The sequence below is a fragment of the Dromiciops gliroides genome, chromosome 6 (genome assembly GCF_019393635.1).
Source record: "Dromiciops gliroides isolate mDroGli1 chromosome 6, mDroGli1.pri, whole genome shotgun sequence".
Lineage (NCBI taxonomy): Eukaryota > Metazoa > Chordata > Mammalia > Microbiotheria > Microbiotheriidae > Dromiciops > Dromiciops gliroides.
The window spans coordinates 159,680,839-159,697,621 of NC_057866.1; the positions used below are offsets into that span (position 1 = coordinate 159,680,839).

Sequence of the window (16,783 nt, forward strand, 5' to 3'; positions counted from 1 at the left end):
GACCTAAACAGTCACTAGAGTGCCCTCCAGGCCACTCTAAAACTATAAATTACAAAGGGATTGCTGCATCATTGGAGGGAGTTTTCATGCTAGGAATCCTCCACTCTGATGAAATAAAAGGGTCTTAAATTTTTGTACTGATCCAAGGACACACACACACACACACACACACACGTATATAAAATTAGCCTGTTCTCACAACTACCCAATGAGGTGGTTAGTGAATATACTATGATCTCCAATTTCATATGGGAGAAACTGAAGCTCAAAACGCTCCTACAGCTAGTAATAAACTCAATCCTTTTCTTCTTATTTACCCCCTTGAACACGGCAACTCTAAGTCTACATTGGGTGTGACTTTTGCAAATCAACTGTCTTAGCAAATAGGCTTTAAAGCCCCGTTCAGCATTTGTAGTTTTTCTGTTTGCAAACCAACCCCTGTGTACTCATGTTTCTTTCAAGTCCCGCCAATTTCTCTCGGGTCTCATTCTGTTCTACTTAATCTAATAGCTTAAAGAATCAGTCTTATTATACAGTACACGTTCAGTAGGTTGTAGGTGGCATGATTTTGATGAAATTAGTCCCAGGAATTTGCTCGACATCTCCTTAATTAAAGAGAGATGGCAGCTTCTCATAAGATGCAGTGGGCCAAGGCAGCTAGGTGGCACAGTGAATGGAGCACTAGCCCTGGAGTCAGGAGGATCTGAGTTCAAATCCGACCTCAGATACTTACTAGCTCTGTAACCCTGGGCAAATCACTTAACTCTAATAGCCTAAAAAAAAAAAAAAGATGCAGCGGGCCAGTGAAGGCAATTAGACCAGGTAACCCACCCACCTTAGACCCCAACCATGCCTGAAGAAGGCAGGGAGAAGATGCTGCTACTTTTTCAGCAATTGCTGGTTCTCAAAATCACTCTGTGTTCATAGTTATTCCCATTTTGTGGATGAGAAACTGAAGACAGGTTTAGCAGTTTGATGAGGTAAACACAATAGGATAAGAGAGAGAACCAGGCTCTCACCAAGGTCCTTACTTTCCCTCAAACACTACGATCAATTCACTGTCTCTCTCTACATGGCCACGGATTCACCTGGTCCAGGTGTGGGAAGAGAAAGTGGACAGGTTTGGGTGAAACCAGGGAGGAAAGGTTTATGAGTGAAGTGACTTAAAAACAAAACCCTAGCAACCTGAGGGCATTTGCTGCCCTGGAGAGGAATTAAAAGAACTGAGAATAGATGTATATTTTACAACGAGGAGTGTAAGAGCCCAGGATATAAAAAGAGGAAGGCCTGGCAGAATCAATTAGCCTTCCCCAGATGGAGACCAGGGTTACTACCTTGTGATTTCCAAACAAACATTTTTCATCAGCTATTATGCATACAAGAGAATTTGGCCTTTAAAGTCCCATTCATTCTCAAGATATCGATTCAGTCACAGGCATTGCTAAGGCCCTGGAAATGCTACTAGGTCCCACACTTTGGTATATTAGCAACCACTGTACTAAGAGGAGGACATTGATCAAGATAAACACCAACCAAGGCAGCAGCGTAACTTCACCGGAAAAGCAAAGTCCAGAAATTGAATTTAAAAGGACTCTCCCTCTCCACCCCCTTTGTCATTTCTAATGAAATAGATGCAGTAGAGAGGGCAGAGTGGCTGGGCTTGGAGTGGGAAGGCCTGATTTCAGGTGGGGCCTGATATTTACTTGCTGGATAAACCTGGCCAACTTATTTAACCTCTCAGGGTCTCAAGTAACTACCTAAGACTTACCTATTAAGCTACAGAGTGGGGCAATCCAATCATGAAATTAGAGAAGCCACCAAGGCATGAACTGGAAAATGCTGATTATTCACTGTAATCCCAAGTTATCTGCCCATGGGTCTTCTAGAGTCGCAGAATCCCAGAGTTAGAAAGGACCTCAAAGGGTATCTGGGAGAACAGGCAACCCAGCAGGGAGTCCCTGGACAAAATTCCTGACAAGGGGTCAGCTGGCCTTTACTCTGATAATGATGAGATCTCTGATAATGGCATTGGGAGAGGGGTCATTCCTGCTGGATTTCTCTTTTGGATGGCTCTAACTGTATGGCCTGGAGGCATGAGATGAAACATTCAAATGGCTAAATCACTGTTCTTTTTCACTTCTGTCTGTGAGTCCCTAGCACTGCTTCAGGTTAAAGCATCTAAAACAGGTATACAGAAAGCAGACTATGCATGCATACAGCATGCAGATGTATGCACAATCTATACACATATGTATGTATATAAGTCATTTCATGAACCTAGGGAATGCCAGCTGGACAACCTTCTCTTATGGAGGTAATCGGAAATCACCTAACTTCTATTCTTTGAGAGCTGCTTGGAGTAAAAGTGTCAAATCTGTGGTCCTTGGGTAACACAGAGCCTTCGACATTGCTGAGTGTTGCCCAAAACTGGTTAAAATGGACTTAGGAAATATATAGTGAACTACATAACAATCGAATCCAATACAAATAATGTTAAGTTGTGGTTTTCTAAGTCATTACGCTGCCTGCAAGGATGTTTCTGTTTGGGTTTGACACCGCTGGCTTGCTCCCATCCCACTGCCAGGGAAGGTCAGGTTCCAACCCAGTTTTCTGAGTCTAAGGTTGGCCCTTCTCGCCACTATCAGTGTTGTCTTGTATATATGAGTAGAATGAAGTATTATTGTTTCTTAAGTTGCAACAAATATGAAGGATCTAGAGAAAGAGAAATTCTTTTAAGAATGGATACAGGGGCGGCTAGGTGGTGCAGGGGATAAAGCACCAGCCCTGGAGTCAGGAGGACCTGAATTCAAATCCGGCCTCAGACACTTAACACTTACTAGCTGTGTGACCCTGGGCAAGTCACTTAACCCCAATTGCCTCACTTAAAAAAAGAAAAAGAAAAAAAAGAATGGATACAGGGGAAGCTAGGTGGTGCAGTGGATAAAGCACCAGCCCTGGATTCAGGAGGACCTGAGTTCAAATCTGGTCTCAGACACTTGACACTTACTAGCTGTGTAACCTTGGGCAAGTCACTTGACCCTCATTGTCGCACCAAAAAAAAAAAAAAAAAAAGATGGATACAAAGTGGGGAAAAAAGCAAAGTCCAAAGAACAGTATACACCATGACTCCAACAGTGTAAATGGAAACCATAGGAAAGATCAATGAAACTTAGGTCAAATAAAGTGGTCAATGCCAGTTCAAAATTATTTAAGGCAATAACAAATGGCAAGTTACAAAAATGGAAAATGACTTGGATGGCTGCTTGCAACAACTCTATCAGGCAGTTTTTATTGGAAAGCTTGTGTGTGGGGAGCAAGTGGTAGTGTCTGTTAGAGAGGGATTGAAATGTCAAAATAAAATGTGTCGATAAAAAATAAAAAACTGCCTCATAAGAAGATAAGAAGTTCACGCAAGACCAACAGGTAGAGAACAAAAATGTTACCAGCTTTATATTGCAAAAACTGGGAGACTTCTGTATTCAGACACCACAAGGGGGGCATGTAAACAACAAATAATGAAACTTACATTTATTTCATATTTTACAAAGACATCCACTGAGCATGTTCAATTTGCTCTACATGGACTGATGTTAACTGAAGTAAGCAGGGTCAAGAACACAAGATACACAAGGACTTCAATAATATAAATGGAAAGAACAATCCCTGCAAGAAAACTGAAAAAATGAATGCTAGGAAATTATAAAGAACAAGCTTGGACCCTAAGAGATATGAGAAAATACCTCTTCCCATGCTTCTGTAGAGGTGGGGAGGGAGGAGGCAAAGGTGAGGTCTATAGGTGTGGAACCCTGCATATAACGTCAGATTGTTTTTATATGTTGCTCACTTTTGCTGAATTTTCTCTTTTACTGTTTTTCTTTTTTCTTTGTGGGGCAATTGGGGTTAAGTGACTTGCCTAGGGTCACACAGCTAGTAAATGTCAAGTGTCTGAGGTCATATTTGAACAAAGGTCCTCCTGAATCCAGGGCTGGTGCTTTATCCACTGCGCCACCTAGCTGCCCCTGTTTTTCTTTAAAATTTTTTTTTGTTCGTTTGTTCTAAGGAATGGTTCTCTGAGAGGGAAGAGCTAGGTCACATGAAAACAACAACAACAAAAAATCAACAAAAGCTATTAAAAAAAAACCCTAAAGGTAACCACATATGCGTCTTGATATCATTCATGAAAAGGATGCTTGAAAAAGGAGATGGATCAATTATAATGTAAGAATGAGGGAGATCCAAATCTAAGAGCTCTAGAGGAGGACTCCCTGTGTGTTGGGTGTGCCTTATTTGGAGACTCAGAGTTGCACAGAATGAGAGGCTGTGGGGGGGGGGGGTGAGATGGGTACTGCTGGAAGGAATACTTGCTTCACTGAGATCAAGGATCCATCAAGTGCCAAAGAATGTGCACATATGTGTTAGAGATTTTGAATATCACTGTAGAAATACTTCCCTAATGCCTGACTTCTGGAAAATCACTGACTTTAGAATATTCTTCCAATTTAAATCTTAAAAAGTGAATGACCACGAGAGGAGGAAAAAACACACCATGTTATTAGCAAATATATTACAAATGTAATAGTTATGAAATATTTTTTGTACCTTTCATATAGCTGCAGTTCTTTTCTAAAATAATAACCCCCACCACAACGTAGAATTAGATTCACTAACTTACTTGGGGCTGTAGGTTCCATTTTCTAGACATGCTGCCAAGCCACCCCGCCTCTCCCCAACGACCTGTTCCACCAAAGAGGCCATTGTAGCTGGAATTAGACACTGACATCTTGTTTCTTGAGGGATTTTATAGCAAGTGACAACTTGGCAATATTGTCCAGTGGTGCCTTACAGGTTCAGAGACACTGATGTTCTTCTCAGGAGCGGGTCTTCAGAAACACTAGAGAAGACCAACTATCTAGAACACATGAAGTTCTGGACTTCATACTGTCTCTACGACAGCAGTGGGTATCCAGATTTGGGCTACCCTGGATTTTATCATAGGCCTCACCCTCCACAGTATCATTGTTATTCTGTGGCCGTCTCCATGGCCCCATGTGGTGTTGGGTGGCATCTTATCTCCAGCCTATTTGCCATTCCACAGGCCATCCCACTTCCCTGAAATGGAATCTTTGGCTCTCTCAGAACTCAGCTCCGGAATCATTCCTTACAGGAGACTTTTCGTGATCACGGTCTTCTCTCTCCTGAAATCACTTTGCATTCTTTTGTATTGACTTAACGGTCTATACATCTGCTCTTTGAGGGCTTGAACTTGCTCCTTTTTGTTTCTATTTCCAGCATCCAGAACTGTGCCTAGCACATAGTAGATACTTACTAAGCACATGAGGAAAGAATGAATCATATTCATTGCAATTATTTCTCTGCAAAACTCCTTGTCTGTCTGGATTTGTTTATTTCAACTTAATCCTGCTTTACTCTGTCTTCAGGATATTGTGATCCTCAAAGGACACCCCAGGCAACCTAGAGACCTTATCTAAAGTCCTTTCGAAAAAAAACATTCATTCATACTTTTTTCATTGCTGAAATGATATCATAGATTTAGCATTTATTCCAGTATGAGCAAATACGGGACTTCTTCAACCCCAGAACATGACCACAAGAAAACCTCATTAATTACAGTCTATACTAACTGGAAATTTGTGATAATGCCCTAGGATGAAGTTTACATTTGCATTATCTGTATAAAGGAATGGTTTGCTAAGTAACTGAGATTTTAGCAAAAATGTTGAAGCTATTGAACAGAATTGTTTTTAAGTCTGCAGAAGCCTCCATTAACATAGAAACAAATTAACTCTCCATGTCGGGTACAACCAACATCTATTCTCATATATAATCCTGCTGCTTCATCCCTCTTTTCAACTGACTTGTGGTTGTTGCTGTTGCCAATGGAGTGAGATTTCAGGCTCAATTTGTGGGTTACTTTTGATTTTTCCCCTTTCCCCCCATGTTTCTATGTGCACCCAGTCTTCCCTTGATGTCATGTGCCATTCTCATTGCCACCATCCTTCATTGTCTGGACTTCTGTAATAGCCTCCTGACTTGGCTTTTTATTCCTTGTGTCTTTCTTTTCCATTCCACTAAGCACACTCCTACCAGATTATCTTCCCAAAATTACATTATGAGACTTTATAGATAACTCCCCCCCCCAAAAAAAGACCATAAGCTACTCAGTGGTAGAGATTGTATCTCCCATTTTTGTTTTAACTTGATGAAGTGTCTAGGATACATTGGACTGTCTACGGGCTTTTAACGCTGGCTGAATGATGAATGACCTTCTACAAGGCAATACTTTGTCTAACTTAAATCACTAAACAGCCTTGAAAATATAACAGCAGATTTCTTTAGATGCTTTCTGTAATTTAGACCTCTCACTGATTCAGAGTGACATTTGCTACAATTAGTCCAAGGAGTTAGCTCTCTCTCTATGTAGTTCCATGCCTTAAAACCTTACACACATGATAAAACTCAAAAGCATCTGCCTAACAGGGACATTATAGTGTTTCCAACCTTAAGCTCCATTCTCCAAGATATTTCTATTTGTTAAACAAACTGAAACAAAACGGAACTAGACAACTCTTTCATTTCCTTTTGCTATTTATAGAAATATAAATATAACCCTCTGCTGGGTTATCAAAGTGCAAACTCTGGCCAGTCCCATCCAGTTGGAAGGCCTGTTGAGTATGTTTGAGAGACACTGTGTCTGTCATCTGAAGATCCGCCTAGCTACATCCAGGGAGGTTTAGCGCCACTTTGGCCACTTGGTGCTGAGCTTTTCTGGCCAGAGAAATTCATGGAGACATTCAAGAAAAGCCATCATTGGTGAGTGGGGTATCCATACTGAAGAACTCATCTGTCCTTTACCTCTAGAATATAAATTCTGTAATTTTACATATACGTGTGTGTGTGTGTATATTATATATGTATATATGTATGTGTGCACACATCCTCAAAAGACAGCATGCAAGAGCCTAAACTAGGGGGGATTTACATTTTTAAAAATCTGAACAGATACCCCCCCAAAAAAAAAATAACTGAGTCAATCAGTCAATCTTTCATCCAGCTCATAGTTCAAGTCCACCTGATAACCCAGAAAGATGTAGATTCTGTATTCATAGTAACAGACATTCCGATGTCCCACTTGGAGGTCCAGTTTTAACTTAACTAGTAAACACCATCCATTAAATGGTGCCAAAACAAACACTGATGCAAGCAAAGTGATGTGTGTATGTATGTTTCATGTGGCTACTGACAGCACGGGTCACAGCACTAACTGACAAACAATTTCTAAGCATTACTTTGACATTAGGAAGTCACAATCCATCAACTTAACGGCAGAGCAATAATCCTGAGGGTGCTGGGGGAGCTGGCCATTCAGACTTACGTTGTGGGAAGGAGACAGTAGTTCAAATAGCCCCTGTTTGAAAATAAAGGCACAAACTAAGCAAAAATCCCTTTACACCTCTATAGCCAGCTACCGGAGAATATATCTTCTTGATGAGAGGGGCTCATGTCAAGTGGGTGAAATAGAAACAAATGTGGGAAATATCTGAAAAGCTCAAGTAGAAACCAAGTGAATATCCTTTGGATAAGATGCCTCTCTGGTTTCTAATCCAGATGTCTGGGGAAGTAGAGAGATGGATCTGGGCATAATGGCTGTGATCATGGGAACTCAGTAGGTACTTAATAATGGTTTCCAGAATTCAACAGAAGAAGTCACTTTATGCTTTGTTAACTGCAAAATAACCCCCTCCAGTATCTCTATAGTAGCAGGCTACCAAAGCACACGGGAGGCTTATAAGTGCTACCTGTAGAGGCCTAATGGGAGGGCGATGGACCAGACCCAGAGTTATGCTTTTGTCATTTGAGGACACTCTCCAAGGCAGCAGACCGGCAAACTCCTTTCTGTACCTTAGCCTTAAAAATCTGCCTGGCACACTGGGAGGTTTACTGATTTGTCCAGAGTCACACAGCCAGTGGGGCAGCTAGATGGCACAGTGGAGAGAGTGCTGGGCCAGGAGTCAGGAAGACCTGAGTTCTGATCTAGCCTCAGACACTTACAAGCTGTGTGACCCTGGGCAAGTCCTTTAAGCCTATTTGCCTCAATTTTCTCATCTGTAAAATGAGCTGGAGAAAGAAATGGCAAAGCATTCCAGTATCTCTGTCAAGAAAACCTCAAATGGGGTTGTGAAGAGTCAATGACTGAATAACTCAACATAGTCAGCATGTGCAGAGGCAGGCTTTGAACCCGGGTGTTCCTGAGTCTGAACAAGGCCCTCCATCCCACTGTGCTACACGGGTTACACTGCCTCTCAGTGCAGGATGATATGAGCAATCAGTGTTCAGTTAAGCCGGTCTAGTCAAGTCCACTTGCCCAGAAGTCAGGAGCCTTCCATTAACTAGCCCCCTGGCTTCTGGTAAGACTCTCAAGCTCTCTGGGCCTCAAGTTTCTTATTTGGAAAAATGAGGAGCTTATCATAGCTGATCTTCCCAAGTCCCCTTTCTAGTTCCAAGAGTCTCCAATCCTAAGTGGGTAGCTCTCAGAAATGCAGAGGGCTTAGATAAAGTGGATGCTTCAGGAAACTTCAGGATTTCCTAGAGCCTTTGATGTCATTGGTTAGATTCTTAAGTATCCTGTGTTCAGGAACTGAACCCTGAAGTAGAGGCTTGGGGACCCCACATACAGTGATACTAGTTTGGTCTCCAGGAGGTTTTCCACTTGCTGTCACTTTATACATTCCAAAGTAGTTTTCTCTGGTGTCTCCTGAGTCTGTCTCCCCCTCAAGCCTCATAGGACAACTAGGGCAATAATCACACCTATGAACACATGGAAATGAGGCTTCAAAAAGCCCCCCAAAACAACAGTGGTATCTCCTGTGCTCCTAGAGAATGGAACGGGGGTACACCGGGTGCAGGGGAGCCTGAAGAAGATGGTAGGAAAGTGGTGGTGTCATTACTAGACAATTGGGACAATGGTCCTCAAGTTTTTCATTTAATTCCTTAGTGGAAGTTCAAAGGGTAACTTGGTCTCAGGTTCCTAATTTGCAGAATGAGAAGATTAGACCAGATGACCTCTATGGTCACTTCTGGCTTTGTATCTATGGTGCTGTGTGCTCCTTTGCCTTCCCTGAGAGCCCCCATGGCACGGTGGGTAAGGGGCTGGCCTCAGAATCAGGAAGTCTTGGGCACGTTAGTGTCCCCAGGCAACTGTCCAAAATTATAAATTACAAATGAGTTTACTGCTCTGCGTTGGTGGAGGAAGCTCCCCACACCAAGAAATTGCCCACAAAAAAGAAATTACTTCCATTGTCCTTTCACACACATGGAACCAGCCATATGTTCTAGAGTCAGATTTCCATGCTTTTGATCTGCTAGAAAGGGAAAGCTATCAGTCTTTGCTTGATTTCAGAGAAGATAAATCAAGAGGAAGGGATGGACAGGGAAGGGTTGCAACCCTTGTCACTCTCTCTATTGAAAAAAATCTTCTTCTGTCCCTACTGTCTACCAAATGAATTACAAACTCCCCAGTTTGGGATTCAAGACCCTCTGCAATATGGTCCCAATCTATCTTGCCAACCTTGTCTTCCACTGCTCCCCAAGAGGTCTCCACTGCTCCAGCCAGACTAGACTCCTCTGTTCTCCAAGTACACAGGGCACTCTCCCACCTGAGCCTGGGTAAAGGATCAGTTCTCTCCTACCATTTCCACTTGTGAAATCCTAACTATAGTTATCCCTTCCACATTGTCGGGGATAGGGGCATGTGTCATCTGCAGTTTCCGTAAAACTCTCAGACAATTCCCATTTGATTTCTTATGCTGACCAGTGATATATCAAAACCACAATGGAGAAAGTTGGAATATGGAACAGATAACTGTACTCTTCAAGAACCAGCACTCATCAAATGTTACTTCCTTTGGGAGACCTTTGCCAAATGTGATTTCTCTGACTGCTAAACCAATCCCCTAAGCAAAGGCCTTTGCCTGCACCTCACTTACAGCGTTGGTCACCTTCTGTCTGTGGGGTAGTTATCAATACATAGCACACACCAGATATCAAGCCCCTTGAGTACAGAGACTTGCTTTTGTGTCCTCCCTTCCCCAGGAACCTAGCACAATGACTCAAATAGCAGGTACCCAAGACCTATCTGATAAGAAGTCTACTGGAATCCCGTAAAATGAAAGCCCCTTGAGGGTAGAGACTGGTCGGTTTTTGTTTTGATATCGCCAGCACTTGGCACAGTTCATAGTAAATACTTGTACTGACTTGAAATTGGGATGAGGTGGTCAAGGGGACAGGACCAGGAAACAAGTAGATCTTATGGCTGAGAAGGGAGGAGAGCCATGGTGAGAATGTGGAACAAGAAGGCAACATTAAATGAGTTACATGGCTACTGCTGAATTCTTTTCATCTCTTGGGATCCACCTGCTGAGCAGCCCCAAGGAAGCCATCACACTTCCCCAACAGTTCAACAAGCCACCCAAAGCCATCACAACTTATCAAGCACATCCTGCTCTGCTCCGTGGTGAGCCATCTTCAAGGAAAGAGGAATTCATTACAGAGGCGGATCATACGGGAAAGAAAATGAATCACCAGGAATGGAAAAAAAGGAGAGATGACATTTCCTGAATTTTGCTTCATTAAGCTTTTGTGAGTGTTTGTATTTAGTTTCCTTTGTGTGAGCCATCGTATTTTGTCTGAATCTGGCTTAAAGAAACAACCCCCCCCCCCAACCCCAGTGGACTATGAAGGATGAAAGCAGTTGATAATCCACACATTGCAGTGCAGAAGTCATTTCCCAAACAAACAACAGAAGCAAAGTTAAGACTATTTCCATACCTGGGGTTGATGTTCCCGTGTGGAGCACAGACTCGCTGGGCAGCAGATCTTTTGAATTGGAGGTGAATGGTGATTGTCTAAATGAATCTTCCGAAAAGAAAGGGCTGGGAGGGGGGAAAAAAAGTAAGCTTTTGTAAATGGAGGTTGCTAACGTGGCCCCAGACATATACATAAACTTTGGTCAATGGGTTTTGAGGAGATGGCATTGTAGAGTATGCAGAAGAACTGGGTTCTGGGGCAGATCGATGGCTGAATCAAGTTTCATCAGTCAGTCAGACACCTCTTGTCTATTTCCTTAAGGTTTTGTTTTTGTTTTTTTTTGAGACAGGTAAATATAGCATAACCCAGATCCAAAAGCCCAATGGTATGGGACTGTCCTCATTGGTGGAGTTCAATACCCTATACCTGCAGGAGGGTTGGGACAGAGTTTTTAAGAGTGGGAGAGAGGAGAACTCCAGTCTTTTCAGTCTCCTGAAGTCTCTCCAGTGTCTTGAAAATCTTCAGATATCTTAAGTTTTCTTTGGGCTCTGCAACCACTTCTGGCTTTTAGCTTTGAGAGAGGGGATGGACAATGCCCACCCCACTTCAGGCTGCTGAAGGGAGAATAAGTCTGGGAAGAAGCTGATGAGAGTCGGGGAAACTGAAGAGATTGGATCTCTCCCCTCTCCCACTCTGCCCCATCCCTCACACAGGCAGGGGGCATTCATGCCCACCAATGAGGAGAGAGTCCTATACCAATGGGCTTTGGGACTTAGGTTATAATAGGAAACATCTACTTTGAAGTGTCTTCTTTAGCGCGATATGCTGAGACACATGTTGGGAATATCTGTTTCTCTTTTGTGCAAAGAATTCCCTTTACTTAGGATAAGCAGACAATCCTGGCAAAGCACACACTTTGTTTTCTGGATTTGTCCTGATTCACCCAGGCTGGCACTTTATCCTCTTGTGAGCAATAGCACATGCATGAAAGATGGCTGGGGAGGGTCAGGGGTGGAATGTTTGGCCTTGGAGCTGAGAGACACTAACTGGTCCCTGCAGAGCCTGACACCATAGCCCTGGGAGCCCTCAACAGCTAAACCAACTGGTCACAACTAACAGAAAAAAGTGAGATCCTCTTTAATGAAAGGATTTTTACACCATTCCACCTTAAACCTTATTTGAGTCAAGGCAACCTCAAGCTCATTACTGGGCTCAGAAGATACTATTTTTAAGCATGTCACATCATTTCTAGCTGGCAGAAGAGGACAGCAAAGGTGGAACTAGGAGGTGAGAGGTCATAGTTAAATTAATTTTTAAAAGAGAGGGAGGGGAGTGGAGAACAATGATTTCACCAACATAGGAAACTGCTGGGATATAAAACTTCTTTTTATCTGAACCAACGACTCATCTGTAACTTGTATTCTTGGAGAATAAGCTAGAGACACTAAGAGAGTAAGTGATTTGTTCACAATCACATGGATACTATGAGTCAAGGCTGCCCCCCCCCCATGCTGCCTTGCAGTGTAGATAGTCATTTGATTATGGAATTGAGGATTATTAATACCTAAAATGTAAAATGCTACTTGTAAAAGTGAGTGAAAAGACTGGATACCAGGTATATTTAAAAACTCTGATTAGGGGCAGCTAGGTGGTGCAGTGGATAGAGCACCAACCCTGGAGTCAGGAGGACCTGAGTTCAAATTCGGCCTCAGACACTTAATACTTACTGTGTGACCCTGGGCAAGTCACTTAACCCCAACTGCCTCACCAAAAAACCAAACAAACAAAAAAAACAAAACAAAAACCCCTCTGATTAGCTGGAGGATTCATTTCTGAGTGGATATACGGGGGAGAGGACTCCCTTAGGCCAAATAGATCCTAAACAATTATGTGGCTAACTTTTCCTGCAGGATGGGAAAGCCTATCATTTCATCTTAGAGTGGAAAGAAGAATTCTCTAGAATCAGTTAGGAGCAATCCCCCTGCCCCCGCAAGATGTGACAAATACATATTTGCTACAAGAAAACCCAAACAAACCCCAAACTATGTGGCTTTCAGAGGGCCATGATACTATAGTTACAAGGTTTTATTCTTACTTGTGCAGAACGAGAGAATGTTCAAACCAGATAATGTGGCACAAACCCATCATTTCACAGTTGAGGTTGCCATGGCCCAGGGGGTTAAGTAGCCTACCCGAGGTCACCTATCTAGCTGGTGGTTCTTTGCACAATTCCACACCACCTCCTCTGAGAGAGATCAGTAGAGATCTGCATCTGCAGACTCTGTAAGTACAGAGTAATAAAGTGTCACCCTAAGTTTCTGGGTGGGCAGTTACCACGAGGATTACAAATTGCTAGCCCTCATGCATGGCTGGCCACTCACCAGGTAATAGACAGATGCTAGCTATTAGTTCTGCCAGCACTCCCTGGTAGGAAGAATTAAACCTCATTCTGATAAGAGGGAGGCGAGAATGGAACTGGTACCTACAATATGTGGCGTTGTCTTCCCTTTTGGACCAGCACAGGACCATTACAGAACCCCTCCCTGCCTCACCATGGGACAGATTAGAAGTGCAACATTTCTTACCTTGCCTCATCTCTACAGGAAATAATAGAGGCATGGTAAATGCTAAAATGCAGTAATGCAGTATTCAAAAGCAAGAATTAGAGAAGAATTCAGAAAGCAGGGCCCCTGATGACTAAGAGGAAGTAGGAAGTAAATGGGTACTTAAAGATAATGTCTGAGAATGGATTTTTAATTTTTAAATCAAGGCTTAGAATAAAGTATGACAGGGTCTTGGCTACTGATTAACCTAACAATGACTGGTAAAAAAAAAAATTTTTTTTTTCTGAACTGTTGCAAATATAATCAAAATGGCTCTAACTGTCAAGGAAGGCTGAAGGGTGAAATCTACCTACATTTATCTACCAAGTTAGGTATTATAGAGAGTAGCTATAATGTAGGATAAAGAATTGCCCTAGAGACACTTGGAAATTCATGGGAGATAAAATACAAAAAAGGAAGTGGCACTAAGTCACATGGCCCAACATGTCTATGTACAAACACATAAAGACTGGGGAACAGATACTAAAGCAAAGAGGCAAATTTGAACTCATGAGTATTTTGGAAACTTGGTGCACCAGGACTCATGATTTCTAGAACAGAAGTATGTGTATGTATGTGTGCGTGAGTGCATGTGTTTGTAAGCATATGTACTTTCACGCAGGCATGCGCGCGCGCGCGCACACACACACACTCCCCTATATACCTTGTTTTAAAAAAAAAACCAGGATAACTAAAGGGAACAGAGATAGGTATACAAAGCAACACTATAGAATAAAATCATATTCTTGTGTAAGGACATTTAGGAACCAAAGGGACAATACATGGTGAAGAGCATTTAAGTGAGGATCAATGAAGGCAGCAGAAACTATAGTCACTGAGGGTATACTATAGATCACCTAGCCAGAAGGAAGCCATAAATGAAAGAGCTGTGAAAACAGAGCATGAAGCCTAGCACAGAGACATGCTATATATAGAAGATGAAGAACTCTAATTTTTTCAGACATCTGCTGGAGCATGTTTAGCTCAAACAGAGGAGCTCCTATTTCTCGACTTGCCTTAATGATATTTTGATCCTTTAGTAGGTGGAAAAGCCAGTGAAGGAGGGGAAATGATATTATGAAATTTCTTCTCAGCAAAAGGAAGACCTGGTTGCTGAAACTTGTGATTAGAGGTGAGAAAAATCAGGCATAATCTGACCACTAAGCACCCCCTCTCAATCACCAAAAAACCCAGCCCAAGAGAAATGAAAAGCTCTGGAGAATTATATTGTGAAGACACAATCAATTCTGATGAACAGAAAAAGAAGAACTTGTCTTTAAAGAGAATGATATGAAAACACAGGAAGCTCACAAAAGCAACGAGGTACAGTGGAAAACACTTGAATCTAGAGTCAGGGGACTAGGTTTATATCTCATATATGATACTTATTTTGTGTGCATGACCTTGGGCATGTCACTTAAACTCTCTAGACCTCAGTTTCCTCATATGTAAAATGAAGGAGTTAGACTAGATGACCTCTGATTTCTAGATCTATAATCATTAACCAATTTTATATTTTAAAAGGACAGGAACAGAAGCTGGAAGCCAGCATGTGTAACAAATAAAGGCCAAGGGCCCAGATCTCAATCACTTACACATTACACCGGGAAGACCACATTTAGAATTCTGCATTCAGTTCTGGATGCCACATTTTTGGAGGGACACTGTTAAGCTCTAGAATATTCAAGACTGCAACCAACCAGTATGTCAAAAGACTTTTAAGGATTAGAACCCTATGCAAATTCACTAAGCAAAATGGGGGTGTTTGGCTTTAGGAGAAGACTTCTGAGGTGTGTGACAGCTCTTTTCACATGTTTATAGGGCTGTCATATGGAAGGATTAGACTTGTTCTTTGCAGCCCATGAAAATGTAACATGGAGAAATGTGTAGAAATTTCCAAGAAGCAAATTTAGGCTCAGTGTAAGGCAAATATCCCTCAAAGAACTATCCTGGTATTCACTTGTATTTACATGTATAATGGGTATCATTTTGCTTGCCTTCTCAGTGGATGGGGTGGGGGAGATTTGTGACCTTGGGCAAGTCACTTAACCCCAATTGCCTCACCAAAAAAATAAATTTAAAAAAAGAAAGAAAGACAAATTAGAGATAGTTCTGGAAATGACTTTTTTTTTTTTAATTTAACTGGCAAACAGGATTAGAACAGCATTGCATGCTCTAATGATCTATTTAAACTCAATAGCCTCCATCTTTGAACTCACATCATGTTCTCGGCAGCCCTCAGGATATCTTCACTTTGATAATCCACCAGTGCCACAATCTCAACATGTCCAAATCCAATCTTTTCCCCACCACCTGCTCCTTTTTATTCTGACCACACCTTTTATTAGTGGACCCGGGTACCCGACTGCCCCTGCTCAGAATGAGTTTTCCCCTTCTCTTTGTTGGTCTCTCATTGTCTTTCTTTCTTTTTTTAAATTTATTTTTTTGGTGAGGCAATTGGGGTTAAGTGACTTGCCCAAGGTCACAAAGCTAGTAAGTATTAAGTGTCTGAGGCTGGATTTGAACTCAGGTCCTCCTGACTCTGGGGCCAGTACTCTATTGACTGCGTCACCTAGTTGCCCCTCTCTCGTTGTCTTTTAATTGTTAAGTCCTGTCCAGTCTATTTCTTGTAAGCTCTCTCTTTTCTAGTCTCACTTTGATTGACTTAGCGTAAGCCCGCATTAACAGCCTCAGTGAAATCTCCTCAGAGTTTTTCCTGCCTTCATTCTTCCAGTCTTTCACACCAGACTAATCTTCCTTATGGATGTATATGGACACATCACTACTTTGCTCAAAAGTTTTCAATGAGTATTCTCAGCTAAGTTCCAACTGTACAGAACAGCCTTCAAAGATCCATCCATACCATGTGACTTTCCATCTCTGTTCCTTTGTCCAAACTATTCATTATGTTTGAGATGGTACTTCCCCTGCGTATTGGATTCTTTCTCAATATGCTGAATGAAACTTATTTTTGGACATGGCTAATGTGGGAATTTGTTTTGCTCAACTACAAATATTTGTTCCACAGGGTCTTTTTTTGTTTTACGTAATTGGGGTTGGTGAGAGAGAAAATAAATACTTGTTCATTTTAAAGAGGTAAAAAAACCAATTCCTGCTCATCACTTAAAACCCAACTTAAACACCCTTCTCCATGAATCTTCCCTATCTCTCCCTCAATTGATGATAACCTTCCCCTCCTTTCCAGACCTGAACAGAACATTTGTTTGCACCTCTCCTGTGCACAAACCATTATAGCAAGTGATGTATGTGTCACATTTCTCTTCTGGAGGATAAGCTCCATGAATACAGGGACCAGGTCTTATCTTCTCCAGTACTGACATTGTGCTCTGTGCAAT

The 16,783-nt window shown here is 42.0% G+C and overlaps 1 protein-coding gene across 1 annotated transcript in view; it reads right to left on the minus strand.

Annotated features, from left to right (window-relative positions):
- LOC122732687 (zinc finger protein 827-like) overlaps positions 1–16,783 on the minus strand; it is a 243,102-nt gene that overhangs the window by 45,758 nt on the left and 180,561 nt on the right. Inside the window, exon 8 of the mRNA XM_043972999.1 lies at positions 10,846–10,949. Within this exon, the coding sequence (XP_043828934.1) occupies positions 10,846–10,949 (104 nt within the window). The remainder of the gene's footprint in view (positions 1–10,845; positions 10,950–16,783) is intronic.